We start from the raw sequence: 23,027 nt of genomic DNA, 5'->3' as shown, positions 1-23,027 counted from the left end.
AATTGTGAGGAAAACTCGCAGTAGTATTACAATAGTTGGAACTGAGTTCTCGAGACTGTATTTTAGAATTAACTGCAAAAGTTCAAAAAGGTTCCAAGTGCCGCCCGGGACGGACCGTCTTCCCCCCCCGCCCCAGCTACGCCTCTGTTTATGCCTGACTGTAGCATCTTCCCAACTGTGGTAGATCTGAAGCTCTTTCTTCTGGTATAGATTCGATTGCTTGTAGCGTCTGGAAGGATAATCAGCCGCAGATAATTCAACTACTTCTGGATAACTCAATACCTCCTGCTTTGTGGCAAGAGTTAGAAACGAACTCATGGCTGCAAATGCTATCAAGGCATGATTTCAGTAAAATAACATGAAAAAATATGATGAGCTTGCACTTAAAAAATTATTATGATTTTTTATATCAGTCCTTTCCATGAAAATTTGAAAACCTATAATTTAGTGCCGTTGGTGAAGTAAGGGTGAGATAATTGGATAATCCAGGAAATCTGTGCTAGAAGCCAAATATTTCAAAGTTATGAAAATTGCCTATCACCTAAATACATTCAAAGATATCTATACCACGGTGGGATTCGAGTTTAGCCTTTCAGAAGGCGTATATGCTATCCAGGCGGTCAACCAGGCTAACATATGGTGCAGTGGTCATGTTAAAAGAAGAAGATTGTAAAATATCTCACTTATATTACAACGGACTGACGGAGTATGCCCAGACAGGAAGAAAATGTAGTTAGAGCCCAAGGAAGCAAACGCGTTATGAGCCTTCGTAGCTCAGTCGGTATCGTCGATCATTTTTAGTTAGAAAGACCTAGGTTCAAATCTCGTCTAGGACGGGAAGAATGTTTATAATGACTTTTTAGTGAAGGACAAGTTAACGTTCTCATAAAGGAAGTGGAACAGTTTTGTTTTTTCCCTCCCGGAAGCTGGGGGGGGGTTCGTCCCATAAAACAGACAAACTGTACAGAAGAACAAGGTCTATTATCAGATATACACCACGCTGACCTCATAGCCTAAGTTGTTTCAGCGTAGATCCAAAACAAGCAGTCAACATACTTTCAGATATGCGTGCACTTTAAGTTGCTCTTTTTCGGAGAAACTTCAAGTGCCTTACTACTTATTTTAACACAATTCATTTCGCATGTACTGGCCATCTAACCGTTAAGCAATTGTAAGATATTACTCACAATGATATATGTTGAATGCTTTTCATTGCATTTTAAAAAGCTTGTTAAGTCCGAAGAATCTGAAACTAATTTCACTTTTTAAAACATTTATCATTTAAGGTTTAGAATAACCGGAAAATAAAATTCTGACTTTTGACTGACGTTGGTTTTTAAAGATTAAAATCATTACCGGATCATGAACCTAAAATCATATATTTGATCGTTGTTTCCAATTAAAGTATACCTCTTCTAAAGCAGGAAACAGTAAACAAGAAAATTCTGGAGTAGTTCAAGAAAGTCACACCAGTTTAATCAAAATAAAGTAAATGGAATAATATTTTTGCCATATCATTTACAATTTACAAACCAAAAAACTTTCTGAAAGAATAGTCTGAAAAAAATTACTGTTTTTTAAAGTTTAGTATTTTTCATCTCAAATTAAAAAGTGAAAATTAAATATGAAATAAAGCACTTAGTAAAAGGAAGCTAAGAAAGTGAACACTGTCTATTGCTGATAACGGAAACTGAGCTTAAAATGACGAAACTAAACTTGACTGTAGTTGACAGCGACACACCTGATAATTAATATAGTGATTTGGTTAAGATTATTTTGAACAAAAACTATCGTATTTTCAACTATCGTATTGGTAGCTGTGACTTAGTATTTTAAGAAACAAGGATAAAATATTCATATTTAATGGTTCCGATAACGTTCATTTGGGTTGTTTAGAATTAAAAAGTGACATTTAATGACATGAAAGGGGGGGGGTATTTATCAGATTGTGCGTTTTAACTGATATTTGTTTATTTCAGGGAGAGGAAAAAAATACAACCTAAAAATACATTAACTAAATTAATATTCACTTAATATTGTTAAAATTCAGTTGATTCATTCGGTTATGATCAAGTGAGTAATTATTCTTTGCTATTAATCGCAACAGAACAAAAATGTGTCTACATGTTATTTCGTTATCATCATAATGAAAAAAAGAAGTATTTTCCATTTTCATAATCCATTTTTTTAATATATTTTTCATCGTTATTGTCTTCTAGAACTGATCTTTTCATGGAATCCTTGAAATGGAAATTGGGAGTATCATTTTTCTGTCTGTTCCTGTCTATCATACATATCGCTAGAGGGCAGCATTTACAACCTTTATGGACAAGCGATAGCGCAGGGAAGCTTTATGATGGTAAGTCTCGCCTCTGTCAGCTCGTACGTGAAAGTTTTCAAGTGATATCGTTCAAGAAAATTTACAGATATCAGTATTATTTAAACCGAGATAATTCCCAGAAGCTGTAACTCATTGAATCCTTTGTCGGATTATTTATCAAATCTTTATAAATTCAACAGACAAAAGACGTAATATTTTACGTCATTCTTCTATTGCTTCGAACGAAATTTTCATAAATAAATTTTTATTTATTTATTTATTTTAATATAGAGAGGCTAGAAGTCAGTCTTTCAGGATAGTCTTACATTATTGTCCTTACAACGAATTTGATATCTAATATGTTTTCATTTTATTTTATTTTATTTTTATAACGTTCACTCTGTCATACGGACTCAGATTTATATTTATTCAAGCTTATACATAAATGCTGTACAGACCGTAGAGGCACATTATGGTTGAAAGAGTCCAAGGACACTACAGGACTCGAAAAGGTCCTCTAGAAACAGGGTTACCATATTTTTAAAATCGAAACAAGGATATATCACCGCACTATGAGGAAATCTATCGGGTCACCATACTACAGCGATGTGATGATGTCGTCATGACTTTACTGATATTTCTATTGATGTCATCAGTAGAAAGCATAGGAAAAATAGGTTACTTGAATATCTTTTCATTTAAACAATAGTTCCTCTAATACGGAAGATAATGAAAGATTGGAGGTGACTGATTCAGATTTTATGAGACCACATAAAAATTTCATAGTGATAAATCTTTTATATCAACGAATTGATTTTACAATTCGTTACAAAAATAACGTTTTTAGGTAGGTAAACAGGAATGAATTATATATAAAAAAAGAGGTTCTTCTTAAATTATTAAAATATTAGAACATAAGATCAATAAGCTGGCCAATACTCAAGTACGTCGTCAAAAATAAAATAAAGTAAAAAAAAAATACAACAGGGTATCTATGAAAAATATTGTCTGTGGCTTGTTTCATTCTTTATAACATAATTTACTTGTTTGTGTTATTCTTCTTGTAAATGTCATGACAGCCTAACGTCTAGGCGCAGTCATAAAACATGACAGTAAGCCTATCTAGAAATGAATTCAAAACGATGCAGTATTATAAAATATTTGAAAGAGAGCTAGCATTAGCATCGGTACATCGAATTTGATAGACAGAAATGGTAGAATGAGATCAAGATATCCAAGTTTTATTTACTTATTTCTTTTGCAATACGAAAAGGATAATATTCCGCCTCCACAGAAAGAATTTAACGCCATCTATTGGCCGAAACTATCACAAGTTTCCTACTTATATTATTCAAATAGAAAAAAAAAATGCAATGACCGGAGTAGGCGATTCGTTGTGGATAGGCTTCCAGTGTATGAATAGTAATATAAATCGCTCCAGAGAGAAAATAAAATTGTTACTAACCAGTCAGGAGGCTGAATGCATATATTTTCCTTTTCCCATGGGTCAAATATCGACATAAAATGTGAAATGTCCCTCTTAGATCTGTTTATTGGAGTCAAGGTGGTGTTGTATTTGTGAGACTCAGTTTAGAACTGGAATAGCTCTTGCCCATATTCGTGGAATTTCAGTTTCAAAATCTACATACTTGTTATTGTTTTATAAATTTTTTTTCTTCTGCTCTATTTTTCTTCTACCCTGGTATTGCCACGTCAGTGAACCAAACGCATTGTTATCAGACTAGGCTAGTGTCCAGAATACAGTATTGAGTTCCGAATGGTCTATTTGTCAAGTCCCATAATATCTTCACTCTTCACTGAACTTACAGTGTCATAATATCTTCACATTTTCAATAACTAGTTCAATTTTATGTTCGGAATATTGCAAATTAGGAAACCATATTTATCTACACAAACTCCAGAGTATAGCTTTTACAGAAACGATCGTGCCCTTGTTTAGTCTGGTTGAGCAATCTTTCAATAACTGATCAGCTAGTCCACTGTTTCTTTCTTCTTTTTCCATGTACAGTTCATCATTTGCTATTATTACTGATCTTTTCAATTTCTTCTTTATTACATTTGTCTGTAATGCATGTTTTTGAGCAGCAAATTACCAAACTGTTTCTTTCTTGGTGGTGCTCTGCTGAAGCAGGGCGACATTAAGTGACTGTGAGCTTTACGTTCAGTGTCGGTCAGATATTGACCATAAAGTGCTTTATTTTGCCAATCTTTTGCCAAATGATATTTTTTTGCCATTTCTTTCTTCTTATACTTCTTCGTTTGAAACTACTACATTCAGCACTTTTGTTTCTTCTTCTACTGTTTACATGATTTACAAGAGTCCACTTCTTCCACTTTTCCTGGATAGATACGATAGATTTATCTCACTGCGTGGATGGATGCAAGGCATGATTCACGATCATTAATTTTCCTGTATTACGATCAAGTGCGTACCAATCTACTTTTGTCCAGTCAATTATTCCTACTGCGAATCTGATTACGAAGATTACACATGTATGGACTGCTGTTACATACTGTCACCCTCAACGGATGGTTACAGAATCACCCTTCATTGAGTTTGGACTTTAAAACGTTTCTTGTTTTTCATATAATTGGAGATTGTTTCGCTTTTGTCGTCTGCTTAAAGGATGCCTAGATATCTGTAAGATTCTTCTTGGGATAAAATTTTAATTTTACTGCCATCTGCGATTCCTTGCTGTCGGTTATTCTGCCTCGAACTTTAACCTGTTCTACCCATTTATCATGTCCAAATTCCACACAAATATCTTCACTGAAATTCAGACAGTACTCACCAGTGACTCCATTTCTCTGGATGATTTATAGTTAAGATTACCTATGTACAACAAATTTGATATCTTTTCCTGCTGGCTTCGATGTTTCATATCCTAAGATAGTTTTCTTTAAAATTAATGCTACAGGAATCAGTGCTATGATGAACAAAAAGGGTAATCATGAATCGTCTTAGAAATTTTTTCTGTAGCGACTTATATTAACATATTATTATTTCATAGCAAATATTATTTTTATACCTGTCGAAACAATTATTTTAACTTTTTCTGATACATCAATGATTGATAATTGATACTGGTTCAAGAATGTATCGTTTTACAAGAGCTTCTGATCTTTTACTGCTTTTCTTTTTAAATTTTTTAAATTGCTGACATGTGCTCGAATTGTGTTTTCTTTTCATTCCAAATGTAATTTTCACTTTGGGACACCTCTTTCATTGTTTATTCATCTTTTTTTTTTATTGCATACCCTTTCTTTCTGAACTATAATTGCAGCACCGAACATTAGCTGATTTTTATTTATTTTTTTATTTTTATTTTTATTTTTTTTGTAGGAACAGCCTCTAATGCTAAGATGGTTGCACATTTGGCGGCTAAATTTTGTTTTAGACTTTGTTTTAGTGTCGGTAGTTGATGTATTTCTTCGGCGCTCTGTATTGGTTCGACAATCAGCTGCTTTAGTTCCTGTTGACTTAAGTGCTTTTGTTGGTCATCCTTTCAATTACAGCCATTCAGGACTTTCTATGTTAGTTGCTTCTCTTCTGAACCTTGTCAGTCTCGAATTTTACTACGAAGGCCTAGATTATACTGTTACTTACCTGAATACTAATTCATTTTTTAAATTTCTTTCATGTTTGCAGTTACTCTGTCTTGTGGAAAAGACTCGATGACCATTACTGCCAACACCAGGCAGGCATTTCGTGGACGAATGTACGTGAAAGATCGATATCGTGATCACAGCTGCTCTGTCCTGGGAGATGGAAGTAAAACTGTATCTCTTACTGTAAGATATGGAGAGTCAAACTGTGGCGTAGTCAATATGGTGAGTTGTTTTGAAGCTTTATTAGAAAGATTAGATTTTGCTTCTGTTTATCGAAATATATTACCTTTACACTCAAGGAAATACTTATTGCCAGAGAGGAAAAAAACAAACAAAGAAAGAAACAAGGATATTCCAAAAACATCGGACAATATGTTTTTACTTATAAATTAATTTACATCAATTTTTCTTTATCTTATTACAACAGATATAAAATATTTATTTAACTATATGTACTGACAGAGTTTCCAGTGATTTCATGTAGTAATTTGCCTTAGCGCCATCTATCGGGAAAAATTGGACTCTTCCAGCGCGATACACAGATAGCAAAACAAGCATAAACTAATATAAAGTATTAATATTGGTTAAAAAAAATAAATTTACTAAATTTCTTCGTAATACTTTCATTCAATGTGAAATATTTGTTGTCTGCGCTATTTCTCACATGCAAGGGTCTTCGAGAATATAGGTTTTTAAGCAAACGGGCATATTTTGAAATTTATTTTTATGTTACGTAAATGTAGTTGAGAGTCGAATTTAAGATTTTGGCGTTCTACAAATGCTCTTTTACCTTTTTATCTTTTAAAGTTTACTGAATATAAATAACCGAATTATAAAGTAAACTTTATTATAAATACTAACGTTTATTTTTCAATAAACTTTATTATTTCCATACAAATTATTATACACACACACCGTATGTGTATATTTATAATAATTCGCAATCATTAAAAATTTTAAATTACAGTATTATAATAGATTAAATGATCAGCAAAACAAGTGTTTGAAGCAAAGGGAAAGACCAAAACCCACACTAGTTTGAAACGTAATCCAAATCGGCGGCAAATTTTAATTTCTAAAGTTTAAAGCTAAAATACGAACGTGCTGTATATGTGTGTGCTTGCATGTGGATATGCGCGCTTTAATACAAGGCCGATTGACCTATTACTATCAAATAATAGGGCAGTTAATCCTGTCTCCACATTCTGCTTTCAGTTACGTATTGTGATCTCTGGCTGGTTTATCTGTATTGAAGGAGGGGAGAGGAAAAAAACTAAGTATCGGGATGAAAAAAATCCTTCCATCACCAAATGAAATCGATTAACTCACCTTTGGTCGAAAAATCCTCAAATGCTTCTTTTTGTGTACTGGATTTCAATCTGGTTATTTAAAATAACTCATGAAATATTTTATTATTGCCAAATTTTATTATCTTAGTAATATATATATAAAAGATATATAAAAACACATATTCGAGTGATCTTACTAACGAAAGAGAATTTATTCATTGGTTTGCTATTCTATGCTACATTCTGAACTAAAAAAAAAAAAAAAAGCCTAAAGTTAATTTGTATCACCAATCAGATCTATCAAATAATTCCTCCTGATTTAATATGCCATTTCGGGTATAAAGTTGCTTATCAAGGTCTTTCATGGCCAGCAAGCATTACTTTGTGATTAAAACGTGGCATGTTTAGGCTGAGAGATGGAAAGTGAGACTTTTACTGATATTGCTGCGTCATCCCCATTTCTCTCTAGGTTACTGCTGAAAGTCTTACAAACCAATAATATTAATCAAAGTATTTTTACTTACGTAGAAATTGCATTAGAACAGATAATAATAATAATAATAATAATAATAATTATTATTATTATTATTATTATTATTTTGGGCATTTCATTGTATTTTCGCTTACATAGGGTAACGGAACGCTAGTCACTAAAGTGGTCATCCAACGTCATCCCAGGATAATGCTTAAAGAAGATGTGTCCTATAAAGTTCTTTGTTATTTCAAGACAGATAGTACAATAGTCAGCAATGCGATAACTGTCAGGTAGGATTTTTATGTATTATATATTTCCATTATTTATTCCTTTAATATTTTCATTATTATGCAAATTATAGATGGACTAAAGCTCTTTACAGGAAATTGCTAAAACTTAGGGAATTAAGGAAAAATCCCTTATAAATCTATATTGTAATCATTCCTTTATATACGTTTACATGTTTCGTGTCTAATTTTGTCACTCTAAATCAATAATGTAATACACGATTCTCTCTCTCTCTCTCTCTCTCTCTCTGCATAAATGAATTTGATCAACAACGTTTACAGTTGCCCTTCACATCATCTTTATTTTATATAGCAATTTGTTAACATTGTGTGTGTGTGTGTGTGTGTGTGTGTGTGTGTGTGTGTGTGTGTGTGTGTGTGTGTGTGTGTGTGTGTGTGTGTTACTTCCGTATAGTAGAGTTGGTTTTGACAAGACATTATATAGTCCGATTCTAGTGTGTTTTTGTATTAGGGATGGCTTAAATATATTATTTATTATGCCATTTACTTTGACAAAGTTTGATATTTTAGTGTCTATGTCTTTTTCTTCTTCGTATGATAGATCACATCCCAAGTATCTGAAAGTATTTACTTGTTCTAATATTTTATCATCTATCACTATTTTACTTCTTATTGGGTTTTCTCCTTTGAATGCCATTATTTTTGTTTTTTCTTTGGATATTGTCATATTATATTGCTTTGAGATATCATTTAATGATTTTAATGATCTTTGTAAGTCATCTTCTGATGTAGCTAATACTATTTGATCATCTGTAAATAGTAGTGTATCTATCTTTATTTGCGGGGTCATTTGTATACCAAATGGGTTATGCTGTTTCCAGATTGTTAATATTTCATTTATATATATTGAAAAGCAGAGGTGAGAGGGTACATCCTTGTCGTACTCCTCTTGATATATCTTTCCATTTTAAGATGTGTTCTAATTTAACTACTATTTTATTTCCTGTATACATTTCTTGAATAGATTGTAAAAATTAGTTTGGTATGTTTAAATCGGTTAATATTGTAAACAATTTTTGTCTACTAATTTTGTCAAAGGCTTTTTCATAATCAATAAAGGCCACGTGTGTTTCTTTTTGAAATTTTCTTCTCTTTTCTATTAATAATTTTAAAATAAAAATTGGATCTATGCAGGATCGGCCTTTTCGGAACCATTTTGTTCTTCTAGTAATTTGTTTTCTACAATGCTGCTTTGTTTCTCTTTTAATATTCCTGCATATATATTTTATATCCTGTATTCAGCAGGCTAATTCCCCTATAATTATTGCCCTATAACTATAGATTAAAAAACTATTTGTTATATTTGTTATGTTATGAGATTAAAAAACTATTTGTTACATATATGATTACAAAATGATTTCTGTTTGATTTTCTAGGGATGGAACATCGAACAACATTAGGGATCCTCAAGTACGAATGAGAATTACCGACCTCGATGGTAACGAAGTCACTGCTGCTAAAATGGGAGAACGGTTGGTGTTGCTGATCGAGGCTGAAAATGGTAGGAATAACGAATAAAAATAAAAACTTTCGAGTGTAAAAGGAATATTGGAAACCTTTTAGAGCCATCGTTGGATATGCGGAATCCCAAGAAATCGCAGACAAAAGAAAATAAACAGTGGTTATAGCTGACATCTTGATATTCATAAGTCGTTTGGTCTTTGGTATATTTCTTCCGAATGCTACAATGAATAAAGAAGAAATGATGGGAAGACAAAAATACTTATCCAACTAAGGTTTCAAGCTATATGTACTACTTTTCTTATGTACAGAAGAAGGAAATATTTTATTTATGCAATAATTTCGAAATATTGCACGAAAGACCAGACAGATGTGACAATCTGAAAGAATCTTTTTTAAAATTAAAAACCATTGCACATTCAAAAACGAAAAATTAAAATTTGCCTGCTAATTCAGAAATGTTATAAAATTTTGCTTAATTCACTTGGAATCTACCCTTGTAGATTCCAAGTGAATTAAGAAAATATCGACCCTTATATCGACCCTTTGACCGCATATCCTTTAACGACGGTTCTGCCTAATTCATATTTATGTATTGATCTTCCTCCGTGTTTTCCACTGAATCTAAATGTCACTTTTTGATGAAGCACAAATGATGGAACGAGGTGATATTTCTTTGGGTAGAAATATCACCTAAAAGTTTATAAACTTTTTGCAAGGTTTCATAGCAACCTGAGTGGTCTCTTATATTAAGCGCCTCCGTAGCGCAATTAGAAGAACGACGGTACATTGCGCCCTTCGATTGGAAAAGGCCTAAGTTCGATTCTCGTCATGACAGGAGGAATCTTTATATGGACGTTTTCAATCGAATGTGAGTTAGCCGATCTCATACTGATGTAGCAGAGTTTTTCTCCCGGAAACTCGGGTTTTTCATCCCGCATACAGACAAATCGACCCTTCAGAACACACGCTTACAAACAAAAAATACTAGCTGTGATGGTGGTGGGCAGTAGATGGTGCTGATGTTGTTGATTGGTGGTAGAGATTCGGTGTAGTGTGTCGAGACGGAGAGTTGTACAATAGGTGTCCTCCCGCGATGAGTCTTCGGACTCCTTGGAGGTGTCACGAATAATAATATTTGAAGCATTTGTCCATTAAGCTATCGTTCTGGAAGGAACCATAGCCAAATCGTTAACTATATTTAAGATCTTTCAGTATTTGAACTCAAATGGTCCTGCTAATACCATTAGCTGTGAGAGATTTTCTTTTAAAAAAGAAAGAATTTAGTCTACTTGTGGTTCTCTTTATCGCTATCTCTTTTCCGACGACCTTGACTATTTTCACTTCATTTTATGTATCAGAGAATTCTGTGAAATCATAAAACGCCACACAGCAGAGTTTCTTCCAGCATGAATTAAGAACTAATGACTTTTATTTGTTCAAAGATTCCTTAAGTGTTGGCAATAAATAGTATGTCAACCATGTCGTACTATTTGCAGCATTCAGTAATTCTTCATGCATTAGCTTCCGATAGCTAATCGTAGATGTGTGGAGCTCTTTAGCATGTGATGGCACTAACGAACTAGGGCTGGATATGTACTGAAGCAGAACTTTCGTCCCCCCCCACCCGTAATATAACAGCTGCACTTGACAAGGCAGACATAATTTTTTTTGTTTGTTTGTTCTTTCTTCATCTTCTTTTTTCTATGTTCACTAACACTTGATTCGCTTTTACTAGACATTTAAAAATTACAACTAAAGAATTTAAAAAAAATAATAAATGCGAACTTAAGCTAAACAGCGAGAACCCGACAATGTCTGTCAAAGGAGTATTTATATGAGAAAGATGGTGGCTGTATTTTAGAAGTTGTGTTAATATATTTCTCTATTTTTTGTTTTTAATTATTTGTGAAAAAAAGTGTTCCTTTAAGTTGAAATAAGGATGAACACAAATAAAATAATTAAAAGTAGCGAATGGATTCTTTACAAAGTAATGCATGAAAAGTTGAATGGAGAAATTCTACACTCCTCAAAAAATCGTGATCACGGCATCCCTCATTGCCAGCCAGGCTGGCCGAGTGGTTAGCGTGTCCGCTCTCCAGTCAAGAGGCTGTGGGTTCGAATCCCGCCGTGGGCATGGATGTTTGTGATTGTCTGTGGAAATACTAGTGGTGGTGGTCGGCGGTAGATGGCATTGGTGTAGTTGCAGTCAGTTGGTGGATTGTGAGTGGTGGATGTAGAGTAGATGGCTTCCCTCGATGAGTCTTTGGACTCCATGGAGGTGACTAATAATAATAATTTATGCGCCTCGATGTGTTGTGTGGTGTATAAATGAATTTTCGCGAGATATTAATGGAAAACTGTGTCACAAGTAAGAATGATAATTGTTTTCGAGATTATCTCCTATAACGAAAAAATATGATAAAAATGAACAAACGTTCGTATTAAAGTAGCTTTACATTCGGACAATCTTGACCAATAACAAACACAACATAAAGAGGTAACCGCTATTCCAATGAATTAGCTAACCCAGAGCTACTTTAATACGAATGTTTGTTCATTTATATCATATTAAGTTAAGCTTATTTTATAATTCATTTTTATTAATGTGTCACTTAAATTGTCATATATTTTAAAAAATTCTCTTTATAGGTAACTATGGAATATTTGCTCGAGATCTGATAGTGACTGGTGCCACAGAAAGATCCCATGCTCTCACGCTCATTGACAGCAAAGGGTGAGTAGAAAGATAAAAATTTCAGATGACCACTATCAAGTTAAGGAAGGCATAAAAAACATATCAATGATTCAGTTCCAGAATGGTGTATTTTTAAAACTTTTTTAAAATAGTAAAAATAACCAGATACGTTTTTAACAATCCATACTCCTCACTGGCATCACTTTGGTCACAACTGATATCCACTGATTAAAAAGGACAATGTAAGCTATGAATTGATCAGCATAGTTTAGCTCAGGGTTTCTCAAACTGTGTTCCGCGGAACACTAGTGTTCCGCGAGAAGTTCTGGAATTTGCCATTTTAGTTTTCTAAGCATTTTTCATGAATAAATATTTTATAGTAGAAATATTCTGAGGAGAATAATACTCGTGAATATGCCGAAAAGCTCAGACCCGAACCCATAATGGCATCTGTGTATCGTTAATTTTCACACATCAAAACATTTCAACATTTGGGAAAGGGAATACCGCTGTTTATGACGGGTCATAAAAATTGCCTGCAAGCGGATTATAACAATGGATTATAACAATGCATATCCTCTTCTCAAAAATGAAGGAAATGACATCTGTGTAGCAAATGTCAGTGACCAAGCAGCATATTTTTAAACATGGAAATATTCATGAATTATCGTTAATTTTCATACAACGAAATCTTTCAACAATCGGGAAAGAGAATGCCGCCATTTATGATCGATAATAAAAAATTGCCTGCAAGCCGATTACAACAATGGGCGGCGTGTTCTCAAAACTGAACGAAATAACATCTGTGTTGCAAATGTCAGTGACCAATCATCAAGTATAAAGAAACTATTTCCCCTGAAATTGAAGATCAACGTTCTCAGATCTGTATTTGGTTCTCAGATCTAGTAATACTGAATACTTTCTTCGCAAGTTCGTATTGCAGTGTGTAAGTGCTTGTTCTGAAACCGGAGTGCCGTGATTTTTTTAAAAAGTAATAGGAATACAGATTTAAATTCTAATATGAATAAGAGACAAGGCACTTTGTTTAATTTTGGTATTAAGAAATCTCTTATTGAAGGTGTTTGTGACGGAACAGATAGTGAGTCATCCACCTCAAGTCTACAAAATCTCCAGGATGCACAAAAGGAGGGGAAAACTACCAGCACACAGGAGAAAAAGTCTGCATTCACTCGTAAGTACTTATAATAATATTATAAATATATTTGGTGATCAGAACAGGATATGTCAATGAAAATCAGCACAAATCAATTTAATGATGGTTTATTGACGCTTTAATTGAGTCAATTAAATTAAACTTTAATTGATGTTTAATTAATTATTAATTAATAATTATTAATTAATAATGAATGAATGAATTAATTAATATTAATTTATATGAGAGGGACCTTTATATATATATATGTGTGTGTGTGTGTGTGTGTGTGTAATTAATATATATGTTAAAGATACCAAGCTATTTTAAACCTGGTTTTACTCCATTTCCCAAGTAAGCAAACAAACAAATAAGTCAAGTTTGCGCCTGCACGTAATGCAAGTCTAGCTGACCCTGCAGGTAGTGCAAGACCAAGATAACTCATGGTAAAAGTAGAATAAGCTCTGATCACTAATCTTAATATTTACCCATAATGCAAAGCACATCTCCTGGAGGAGATGTATGATGCTTTGTATTAAAGGCAAGGGGCCACTACCCAGACCGGTTTCGACCTTTATTGAGGTCTCATCAGTGGGAGCCAGGCTAGAAATATCAAGATTTTAGTAATACAGAGCTTATAAGTATTTTACCAGAACAAGTTACCATAAGGTGTTTTAACCTTATTAAATAAAAATCTCTGGAGGAGAGGTAAAAGGTAAAATACTTTCTACAATTAATATATATATATACAGCCAACCGCCCATCCACGCATTAAAAATAAAAAAATACGAAATTAAGTATTAGGTATGTATTTTTCAACAACGGCAAAAGATATATTTATTTTAAATGTGAATTATTATTGTTTCATGACCTGAAATATAAATGCACTATACTTCGGGAAGAAATCAATTGCTTCGAGTTACAATCCACCAATAACACAAAGAATACAGTGACCACTTAGGAAAGGAATAATAATATTGAAATCATTAATTTCCAAACTGCGTGGCAACTTTGACTATTTGATTACGTTATCTAAATGTTAAATTTATTCTCTTTCTTTACTGCGTGAAGTTCAAAGCATAAAATGGAAAAATAATACTACTTGGAAACTCCCCCCCTCCGAAACACGCGCACGCACACACACACACACACACACACACACACACACACACACACACACACACACACACACACACACACACACACACACACACACACACACACACACACCGGACTGGCTGGAGATATCAAAGTTATAGTGCTAAAGAAATATAATGTAACAGTTTATTCATTATTGTTATTTCCTTTCATTTTGGTTGTATTTCTAATTAAAACGCTATTAATTTATTTTGATTATTTCCCTTAATATATCTCCTTATTTCTTTCTCTCTCAGATGTATTAAGGAGTCGCCCGTCTTTCCGTTTCTAACTCAGTCTCCAAACTCGAAAAATCTACGAGGTCAATTTTTCGCATTCAAATTTCCCGATGACCCAGCAGTGACCTTTAAGGCAAAAGTCCGTTTCTGTCCGAATTACTGCATACCGGTAAGCGAATGATATTTTTACTTTTAACTCTATCTTGGGAGCCTTTTTAGAACTGGTTATATTTTAAAAATAAAAAATGAAATGATTATGTCTTAAAGTTAGACAATTTGGACTAAATTTTATATAGATTTTATACTTTTTTAGCCAAAGAAAAAGAAATACGTGCAATTCCTTTTATATTGGCACGTTGACGAATGTGAACCTACTCAAGATACAGTTCAGTTTTCTCTTTCAATATGATTAATGTACGCTATTCGTATTATGATGTAAATAACTGGATTTACTATCTGATTTATCATGTTTTAAATAAACAAATCATTTGAATGCATTTCATCTTATTTCAGTTGGGGGAGGGGGAAGAAGGAATACTGTACTCCAAAATGAGGTGTGATCAAAAACAATCCGGATTGGGTCATTTTATAGGGCAACAGCATTCATTTCCTCTTCCATGTCGTTCTCTCCGGTAGTAATAATCTTTTTATTCAATATAGCAAACCAACGGACGGGTGCCATTGTTGAAAACAGTAGCAACAGTTCCGTGTTGTGAACTCAGCAAGTAGTATAGCCTGCAACTTTTTTTAATCAGGATAGTATCATCAAATCATCTTCAAAACCAGCTTGAGATCTGAACGGGGGGGTAGGAAGAAGGACAGAAAGAAAAAAAAAGCGCAAATATAGGAAGAAAGAAGTGTACCAAATGTCCAGTGCCGGATTACCAACCAAGCAGAGTAGGAAAAGGCTTATGGGTCTCACGCTGTTTAAGGGGGGCCCGTGACAACGGTTCAAAATAATATTGATTTGATCTTGAAAGAAAATTACAATCAAGCTTTCTTAAATTGCTTCTAAAAGATAGAAAAAATGAATCAACTCAAAGAAACGAAAACTTCACATTCAAGACTCTATAGAGAAAATACTGTATTAATGTAATGTACCCATTAATAACTTAAAGTACATAAACACGAGATTTCGACTGCCTAGGAACTTCCACAGGGTTTAATCCGGCACTTCAAATGCCACTAGTGCTTTTGGTCGGAAGTCTAGAATAAGCAAAGCAGTGTTGTTGTAACATGCAGTCCAGATCTGGTATCCAAATATTTTGGCATGATCCAAATAATATATCCAATTCATTTAGCTAATTCACTACTGATAGTGATGCGTCTGCTTTCATAAATTACTTGAATGATTTTTTTACATTTAACTCTACCTAGTAATCAGCTTGGGTCCTAAACCAGTTGGAAGGAAGTCAACAAGGTATTTATATTATCAGTAGATGTCACTCCACTTTAGAATTTAAAAACTAATTTTTGATTCTGATCTTCCTTTTTCTCTTTGAAAATAAGTTTTGACTTCTCATTTCTGTGGCAGTTTTATCCAATTTGTAGCAGAACTTGAAGCGCATGCGTTGTTGTTTCAATCCTGTTTCTTTGATGAAGTGGATATTGCAAACAGCGTACTCAGACAATCCCTCCAGAAACATCGCCTCTACCTACACCTCACTTAGCCGAGAAATTTTGCAATAATTGTCGTAATACCATCAATTGGAAAATTTTTTTATTATCGACCGTTTGGATGAAGTTTTTCGAAATAGGAAAGGCAAGGAATACTTGGCTCATGGTCGCTCATTTGAAGATCTTTGAGCTGTTCCTTACAAAACTTATACAACTTAAACATAGTCTTGTGGTGCCTGTGTAGCCCTGTAGAAATGGTATTTGTATCCATAGTGCCCGACTGCCTGAAGAAATATCGTTATAGGTTAGATTTTACTCGCCTGTTAGAAAAACTTTCTTCTTTTATTTAGCAGTTTTCGAGCTAATCGTTCTTTGGCATAGATCGTATGATTTTTTCCTCAGAAATACCAGTTTGAATCCCACAACTCAAATATTTATCATAGAATTTACACTAAAGTTAAAAGAACTCTGCATACTCCTGTATGAGTAAAAGGTGTTGGAGGATTTATTTATATTTATTTTATTTTTTACACATCTTTATTCACACACGTCACACTTTTGCACCCACAGCGAGATGATCAAGCTGTGTGGACAAAGACCTCTTTGGATGGAAGTTCTTTCACTTGGCTATGCTACCAATTATATATTTGGTTTAATCCTTTATCCAAGTGTAAGCAAACAAAGTTTGCTCCTGAAGTATTTTCAGGACTGAGGCAACTCGTGGCAAAGGTGATATAAGTTCTCATCACTTGATAAAGGATTAAACCAAATATATAATTGGTAGCATAGCCAAGTGAAAAAACTTCCATCTTCCAATTTTAATAATAAGGCGTGACACCTTTTGGCAAATGGCATATGGAAATATGACTTCTCCGTTACTTCCACCTTAGTATCACCACCTCTGGGTCTGGTTCCAGTGATGAGCCCTCAATAAAGGTCGAAACCGGTCTGGGTAGTGACCCTTCCCTTAATGCATAGCATTATACATGTCCACAATGAGATGTGCTTTGCATTATGGGATACCAAGGCAAGTGATGAGGACTTATGCCACCTTTGCCACGAGTTTGCGCCTGAAAATACTCCAGGCGCAAACTTTGTTTGCTCACACTTGGATAATGGATTAAACCAAGTATATAAAACAGCTCTTTTGTTTATGACAAAAAAAATGAAGGTTGAAGTAACACTGCGTATTCATCGCAGGAATCCCCCAGAGCGCATCTTCAGCATCATTCTTTATTGTTAAACAACTAATACAAATACCACAAAGAAAAGGAGGTAAATGCTGCAAAACAAATCGGAAGCACTCATCTTCAAAAAAACCACTTCGCAACTATTTTTCCAGCCAATGAATTAGCTGACAATCGGTAATTATCTGCGAAGAAATTGTGCGATGTTAGTCATCGTCCACGAAGGAGTGACTTGAAGCAATAAAACTGAAAACTCAAATGAAAATAAGTAAATAAATAGCGATGAAAGCAAAGCAGGAAAAAAAGTGGCGGTCATACTTCCTTTCCCACTCCTCTTTTATTTTACGAAAAACCCGTGATAGTTTTGTTATCAGATGTAAATTTCTTTATTAATACTGAAATTTTCTTTCAGAGAGATTTGGTTTTCACTTTCAGAAAACATCTTTGATTTAACAGAATTTAAAATATACCAGAAAAAAAGTGTCAATGAGATTTGTAGAATTGTGTGAACTCAACTTTCTCGTGAATTCAAAACGGATGATAAGCTTTTCTTTTGCTATGTAAAATACATTTTAAGAGAGTTCGAAATTCTTTCAAGCGCTTCCCGTAGAGCAGTTGGAAGAACAACTGGAATTGACGCCCTTCTTTTGGAAAGACATAAATTCAGTTCTCTTCATGATAAGAGGGACCTTTATATGGGTGTTTTTCAATTTGAAGATGAGCTAGCCTATCTCATAAAGAGATACCTCTTTAGGAATTATTCTTCAGGAAGTTCGGGTTTTTCATCCCACATACAGACAAATCAGCCAGAGAACACAAGAACAGAAAAAAAATCCTATTAGCGGTATAATGTACAGATGTTGGATGAAGTAATGTACGCGGCGGGTTGTGAAGTATGAGTGACCTCCTGCAATGAGTCTTTGTACTCTTTGGGGGTGCCACATAATGAGTAAATAATATATCCGTTCATTATTGTACATTCATTAATGCATTCTGATAAACGACATTTTATATTCTTTGTACTAGAGGATTTTAAATTGAATCGTGAAGAAATTCAAAAGTAGCTTCGCTATATAAATATCACATTGTAATGGAGAAATAATTAATTATTAGAATTCTTCTTAATTTAGAATAAATTCGCAAAGTAGATGGCAAGGACTGTATTCTATATAGTCATTTGGTCCTTTGAACAGGTGCGATGTTCCGATGCTGAAAATTACAGCTATGGCAGGAAAAGAAGAAATGTCGAAAGTAGATATTGGCGACCACACAGACCAAGTCTCGTCACCAGAAAATTGCCAGATGAGGTTGCAGTACAAATAACTCTCACAGTAAGCGACAAGGAACCTCCTCAAAAAGAAAGGAAAACGGATGTTGATGGTAAGTGCCTAAAACTTCTTTTCAGTGAAACTCAATCAGAAATAATAAAATTCTCAGATGTGAATATTTATCGAATATGTGCTCTAATGTAAAGCCATCTAAACTATGCGATGCAAAAGAGTGTTTAATTTCGAAATTTCCTACGTTCGGTATTCTATGAATAATTCCTGCCTGTAAATCAAGTAATTTGAACTTTAAACACTACAAATAACTCTGGTTGTACGGTATTTAATATCAGGAAGAGCTGTTTTTTTAACTCAACTTTTTTTTTGATGAACAGCTGATGACCTCTAATATGAGAGTGAACAGCTGTTCACTCTCATATTAGAGGTCGATTTTAATTTGCCAAGTTCAATAAAAAAAATTGTGCCTAAATAGGTGAAATGTTTAACTTGTTCCATATCTTTTCCATTCAGGATGCAGTTGATGTTTTCAGTGTTCCCACCTATTTCCATAGTCTTCCCGTTTTAACTGCTGACTTTTATACCAAATTTGTTACAGGACCTATGCTGCTGTTTAGTTAAGGATTTCTGCAGAGTTGTACTTGGTTTATTTAAGTATATAACCTCATCTGCAGCAAAAAAAAAAAAAAAAAAAAAGAAAGAAAGAAAGATGAGATTAACATTTCCAATTTTGATATAATGTTTAATGCCACTTTCCTTTAATGTAATTCATGCAAATGAAGAATAACAGCGGAGATAGTAAGTACACTTGGCTTACACCAGATTTAACATCAAACCATCTTCCTGTATTTCCTTAAATTCTAACTGCTGGCTTATAACATAAATAAAGACTTCGTATTGATCGATACAACGTCCTCTTTATACGATATAATCGTTCGAACAGTGGCACCTTGTCATCGTTTTTCCCCTTCTTGTCAAAGCATTCACAGCACACCCTTGGAAACTCGGGTTTTAAATTCATATACCTTTATATCACCCGCAATCCCTCCCCGCATTTTTCTATCTCCACATTTCCGCCCCCCCCCCATTTCTGTTATACTTCAGCGGTGGCATATAAACGTTTATCGCTATACGCCTGATGCTGTTTCAAAAGACAACCAAGAACATCCTAAAAAGGTACGTTCTAAATTATTCCTTCCTTATATTCTTCATATATCTATGTCTTTAAAATGTCAATAATATGCCCTAAAAATTGATTGAAAAGTCAACGACACAGTAAAAGGGGTACTCCTAAAGATAAATAGGCAAAATAGCCATGAAAATTAACATTAATATGTACTCTTGAATAATTTCTACTACTGTTCTGTCAATTCTTGTTTCACTTAACAGTCTCTCAACCAAATCATGGCAAACATCTAGAATTTTTTTATTTTCAGTTTTCACGTCACTTTTTTCATCTGTGATTCCTTTTACAGTATTCTTTTAATCCATTTTCAATAGCCTCCAGAATACTTCGCTGCCTTCATGACATATATTTTCTATGATCTTTCTGAGTTTTCTGATGGCCTTTGTTTAGCTAGTTAGACGCACTGCTTCGCTTTCTTTTGTTCTTCCTCTTTATGCTTTCAGAGATCATGCTGACTTACTTGCCAAGAACTTTCGATATGCTTTCTTATTTTTATTAACTATTTCTTTATTTTTCCACGGATTTTTACTAACAAATGTTTTTATTTTTTATTTTTATAAGCTTTAATGCTATGTATATTTCGATTTCATACAATTAATATAACACCTAAGCAATCTGTGTGGAGCTCTATTAATACAGCGCCTATCAGAAATCATAACTGTATATCAAACAGTAGTACTGACAAGAAGTAACTTTTACGAAAAATGTCAAAACACAGATTGTTCACAAAGTGTATTTATATTTTTATGCTTATATTTTGTATTGAAACTACAATCAGCTGTAAATAATCTCAAAATGAAGAACCGTAAAGATTTAATGTTATCCTCAAAGAGGTTAGACCGAATCGTATTTGTTCAGTATATCCACCATTAAACTGCAACATGCTCATTAACAACCCTAGGGTTTTTTTTTTTCCCCGACTCAGTAACAGTTTGGTAAAGTAATCTAAATTAAAGTGAGCTTTGTCGCTGATAAAGAGATTATGTTCAACACAATTTGCAATACAAATACAGTGATCTACGACACTTATAGCGGGCCTCTGTATGCTTGTATTTTCTTAGTAACGTAGAAGCTTCTTGGACTTACATTTTTAGAATCTTACATTCAAATTCATATTTCGAATGAAACTTTGAACGTTTTTACTGTTATTAAAGTCTTTTGCTTACAGCATTTAAACTTATGAAGTAGAAAAGCGTTCAAATATTTTTCATATATACATTGACCTGCATTCAACTATTTCTCTAAATATCGCTTTTTCTGTTTGTTTTTTGCAGTGAGGAGCAACGATCTGTTTGTGTATCCCAGCTCCTTTGTGTATCGACTCAATCATAATCCCACCCAGCGATCAAGCGCCATCACACCTCCTGGCAATTTCAAATTTCCTTTAGCTCAAATTGTTGCGTCTCCAAGCACCAACTATCAGCATAATCGATTCCTACAAAGACGTCGACAGTATCCCGATTTCCATGAGCAATCCTACAAGTCACCAGCTGGAGGGAAAGTGTCCACTTCTGCAAGTGAACGGGAACTGATCGTGTTGAGTCCTTCTCTACAAATCAGAAGAACTTTGCAATATTAGAGTGCCTTCTGTGCCATGTACATTGTGTTTTATACATCTCTGTTGTATACATGTTAAAAATAAATTTATACTTGTTTGTCTCGGAACGTATATTTCTCTTCTAGCTGTTACTCATAATTCTATTTAATGTTAAACATGAAATATCTGTTAATATGCTTTAAATTTCCGAAGATGTCAGTAGTTTTCACAAAACAACGCTAGGTGGCTAATAAATAGATTTTCTTTGGTATATCACAGAATTTACGTTAGCTAAGTTATGCATGTAGGAGTTAAAAACGGACGGGCGCTTAATATGACTCCCTTTCTTGGTATTTTTCATTGTAGACGCTTGTTGTCATCATCATCATCATCATCATCATCAAATTCCTGCAATGTACCATCAAGGGGTGTACAGGATATGATAGTAATACATGAAAAATTTAAATCATTACTAACTTCCTATCTACAATTTTCCTCCAAATCAGTCTGTTACTTGTCAAGACTCCACCATTATCACATCTTATATTTCTATTATCTAAGGAAGCGTTTCTCAACCTTTCTTAGCCCAAGGACCAGTGAAATGCCTAAAACAATTCCATGGACCACTAAGTTATGTAATTTTTTTAAATGTATGTCTGGATTACCAAGATTTACATATACATTTACACATATACATATTATATTTACATACAATATTTACTTATTACATTTACATATACAACATTCTACATATACATAAACCATAAACATTTACAAATACATATGGAAACATAATTAAGTTGGAAGTAATCGATTAAAAGTGTATCATCACTTAACATGGTTTTAATTTTTTTAAACAAATAAAGGTATCAGTTTCCGATTTGCTGGGCAAATGAATAGGTATGTCAGCGCCGTCCCGCTGGAACCCCATTCATCTGCCCACAGCAATTTTTATGTTTATATGTCATCCCCATTCATCTACCCACAGTCATTAAGCTCACCCCATAACAACATTTTTAGCGCCGTTGGTACCATCGGGATATGAATGAGGAATGTCAGCGCCGTCCCGCTGATATTTTCATTCATCTTCCCACAACGAAGTTTATCTTTAATTCCCATTCATTTACCCACAGTAACTTTAATATTCTATGTTATCCCCATTCATCTACCCATACTCACGAAGCTACAACAACATTTATCTTCACGCACTCTCTGATTCGACCTGCGATATGTAAACTGTTCCATTCGTTAAGTGCGTTGTTAGACGAGGGGAAAATGTTGTTCTTATCTTACTCCATTCATCATAATACTGAATACGAACTTGTCATCCATGGATTCCATCATGGATGACATCCCCTGCATATACCCAAAAATTTAACTCAGAACATCCCAAAGCCATTAATGCTCCCCCCCCACACACACACTTCCGGCCGATACGAATCGTCTTATTTCCCAGAGGAGTTTTCCATGACCAGCAAAAAAATTTAAGACATCCTCTTATGTGAGG

The 23,027-nt window shown here is 34.0% G+C and overlaps 1 protein-coding gene across 1 annotated transcript in view; it reads left to right on the top strand.

Moving 5' to 3' along the window:
* LOC150108386 (cuticlin-6-like) overlaps positions 1–21,587 on the top strand; it is a 76,806-nt gene extending 55,219 nt beyond the window's left edge. The window contains exons 2-9 of the mRNA XM_090390738.1: positions 2,220–2,359; positions 5,991–6,172; positions 7,871–8,004; positions 9,399–9,523; positions 12,136–12,220; positions 14,729–14,879; positions 18,708–18,894; positions 21,258–21,587. Of these exons, the coding sequence (XP_090246864.1) occupies positions 2,233–2,359; positions 5,991–6,172; positions 7,871–8,004; positions 9,399–9,523; positions 12,136–12,220; positions 14,729–14,879; positions 18,708–18,894; positions 21,258–21,562 (1,296 nt within the window). The 5' untranslated portion in view covers positions 2,220–2,232 and the 3' untranslated portion in view covers positions 21,563–21,587. The remainder of the gene's footprint in view (positions 1–2,219; positions 2,360–5,990; positions 6,173–7,870; positions 8,005–9,398; positions 9,524–12,135; positions 12,221–14,728; positions 14,880–18,707; positions 18,895–21,257) is intronic.
* Positions 21,588–23,027: the final 1,440 nt, after the last annotated feature.

Source organism: Typopeltis vanoorti, chromosome 3 (genome assembly GCF_054136105.1).
Source record: "Typopeltis vanoorti isolate ZY-2024b chromosome 3, IOZ_Tvanoo_1.0, whole genome shotgun sequence".
Classification (NCBI taxonomy): Eukaryota; Metazoa; Arthropoda; class Arachnida; order Uropygi; family Thelyphonidae; genus Typopeltis; species Typopeltis vanoorti.
The sequence above is the reverse complement of the archived record's forward strand: the minus strand, read 5'-3'. Positions and strand labels throughout refer to the sequence as shown.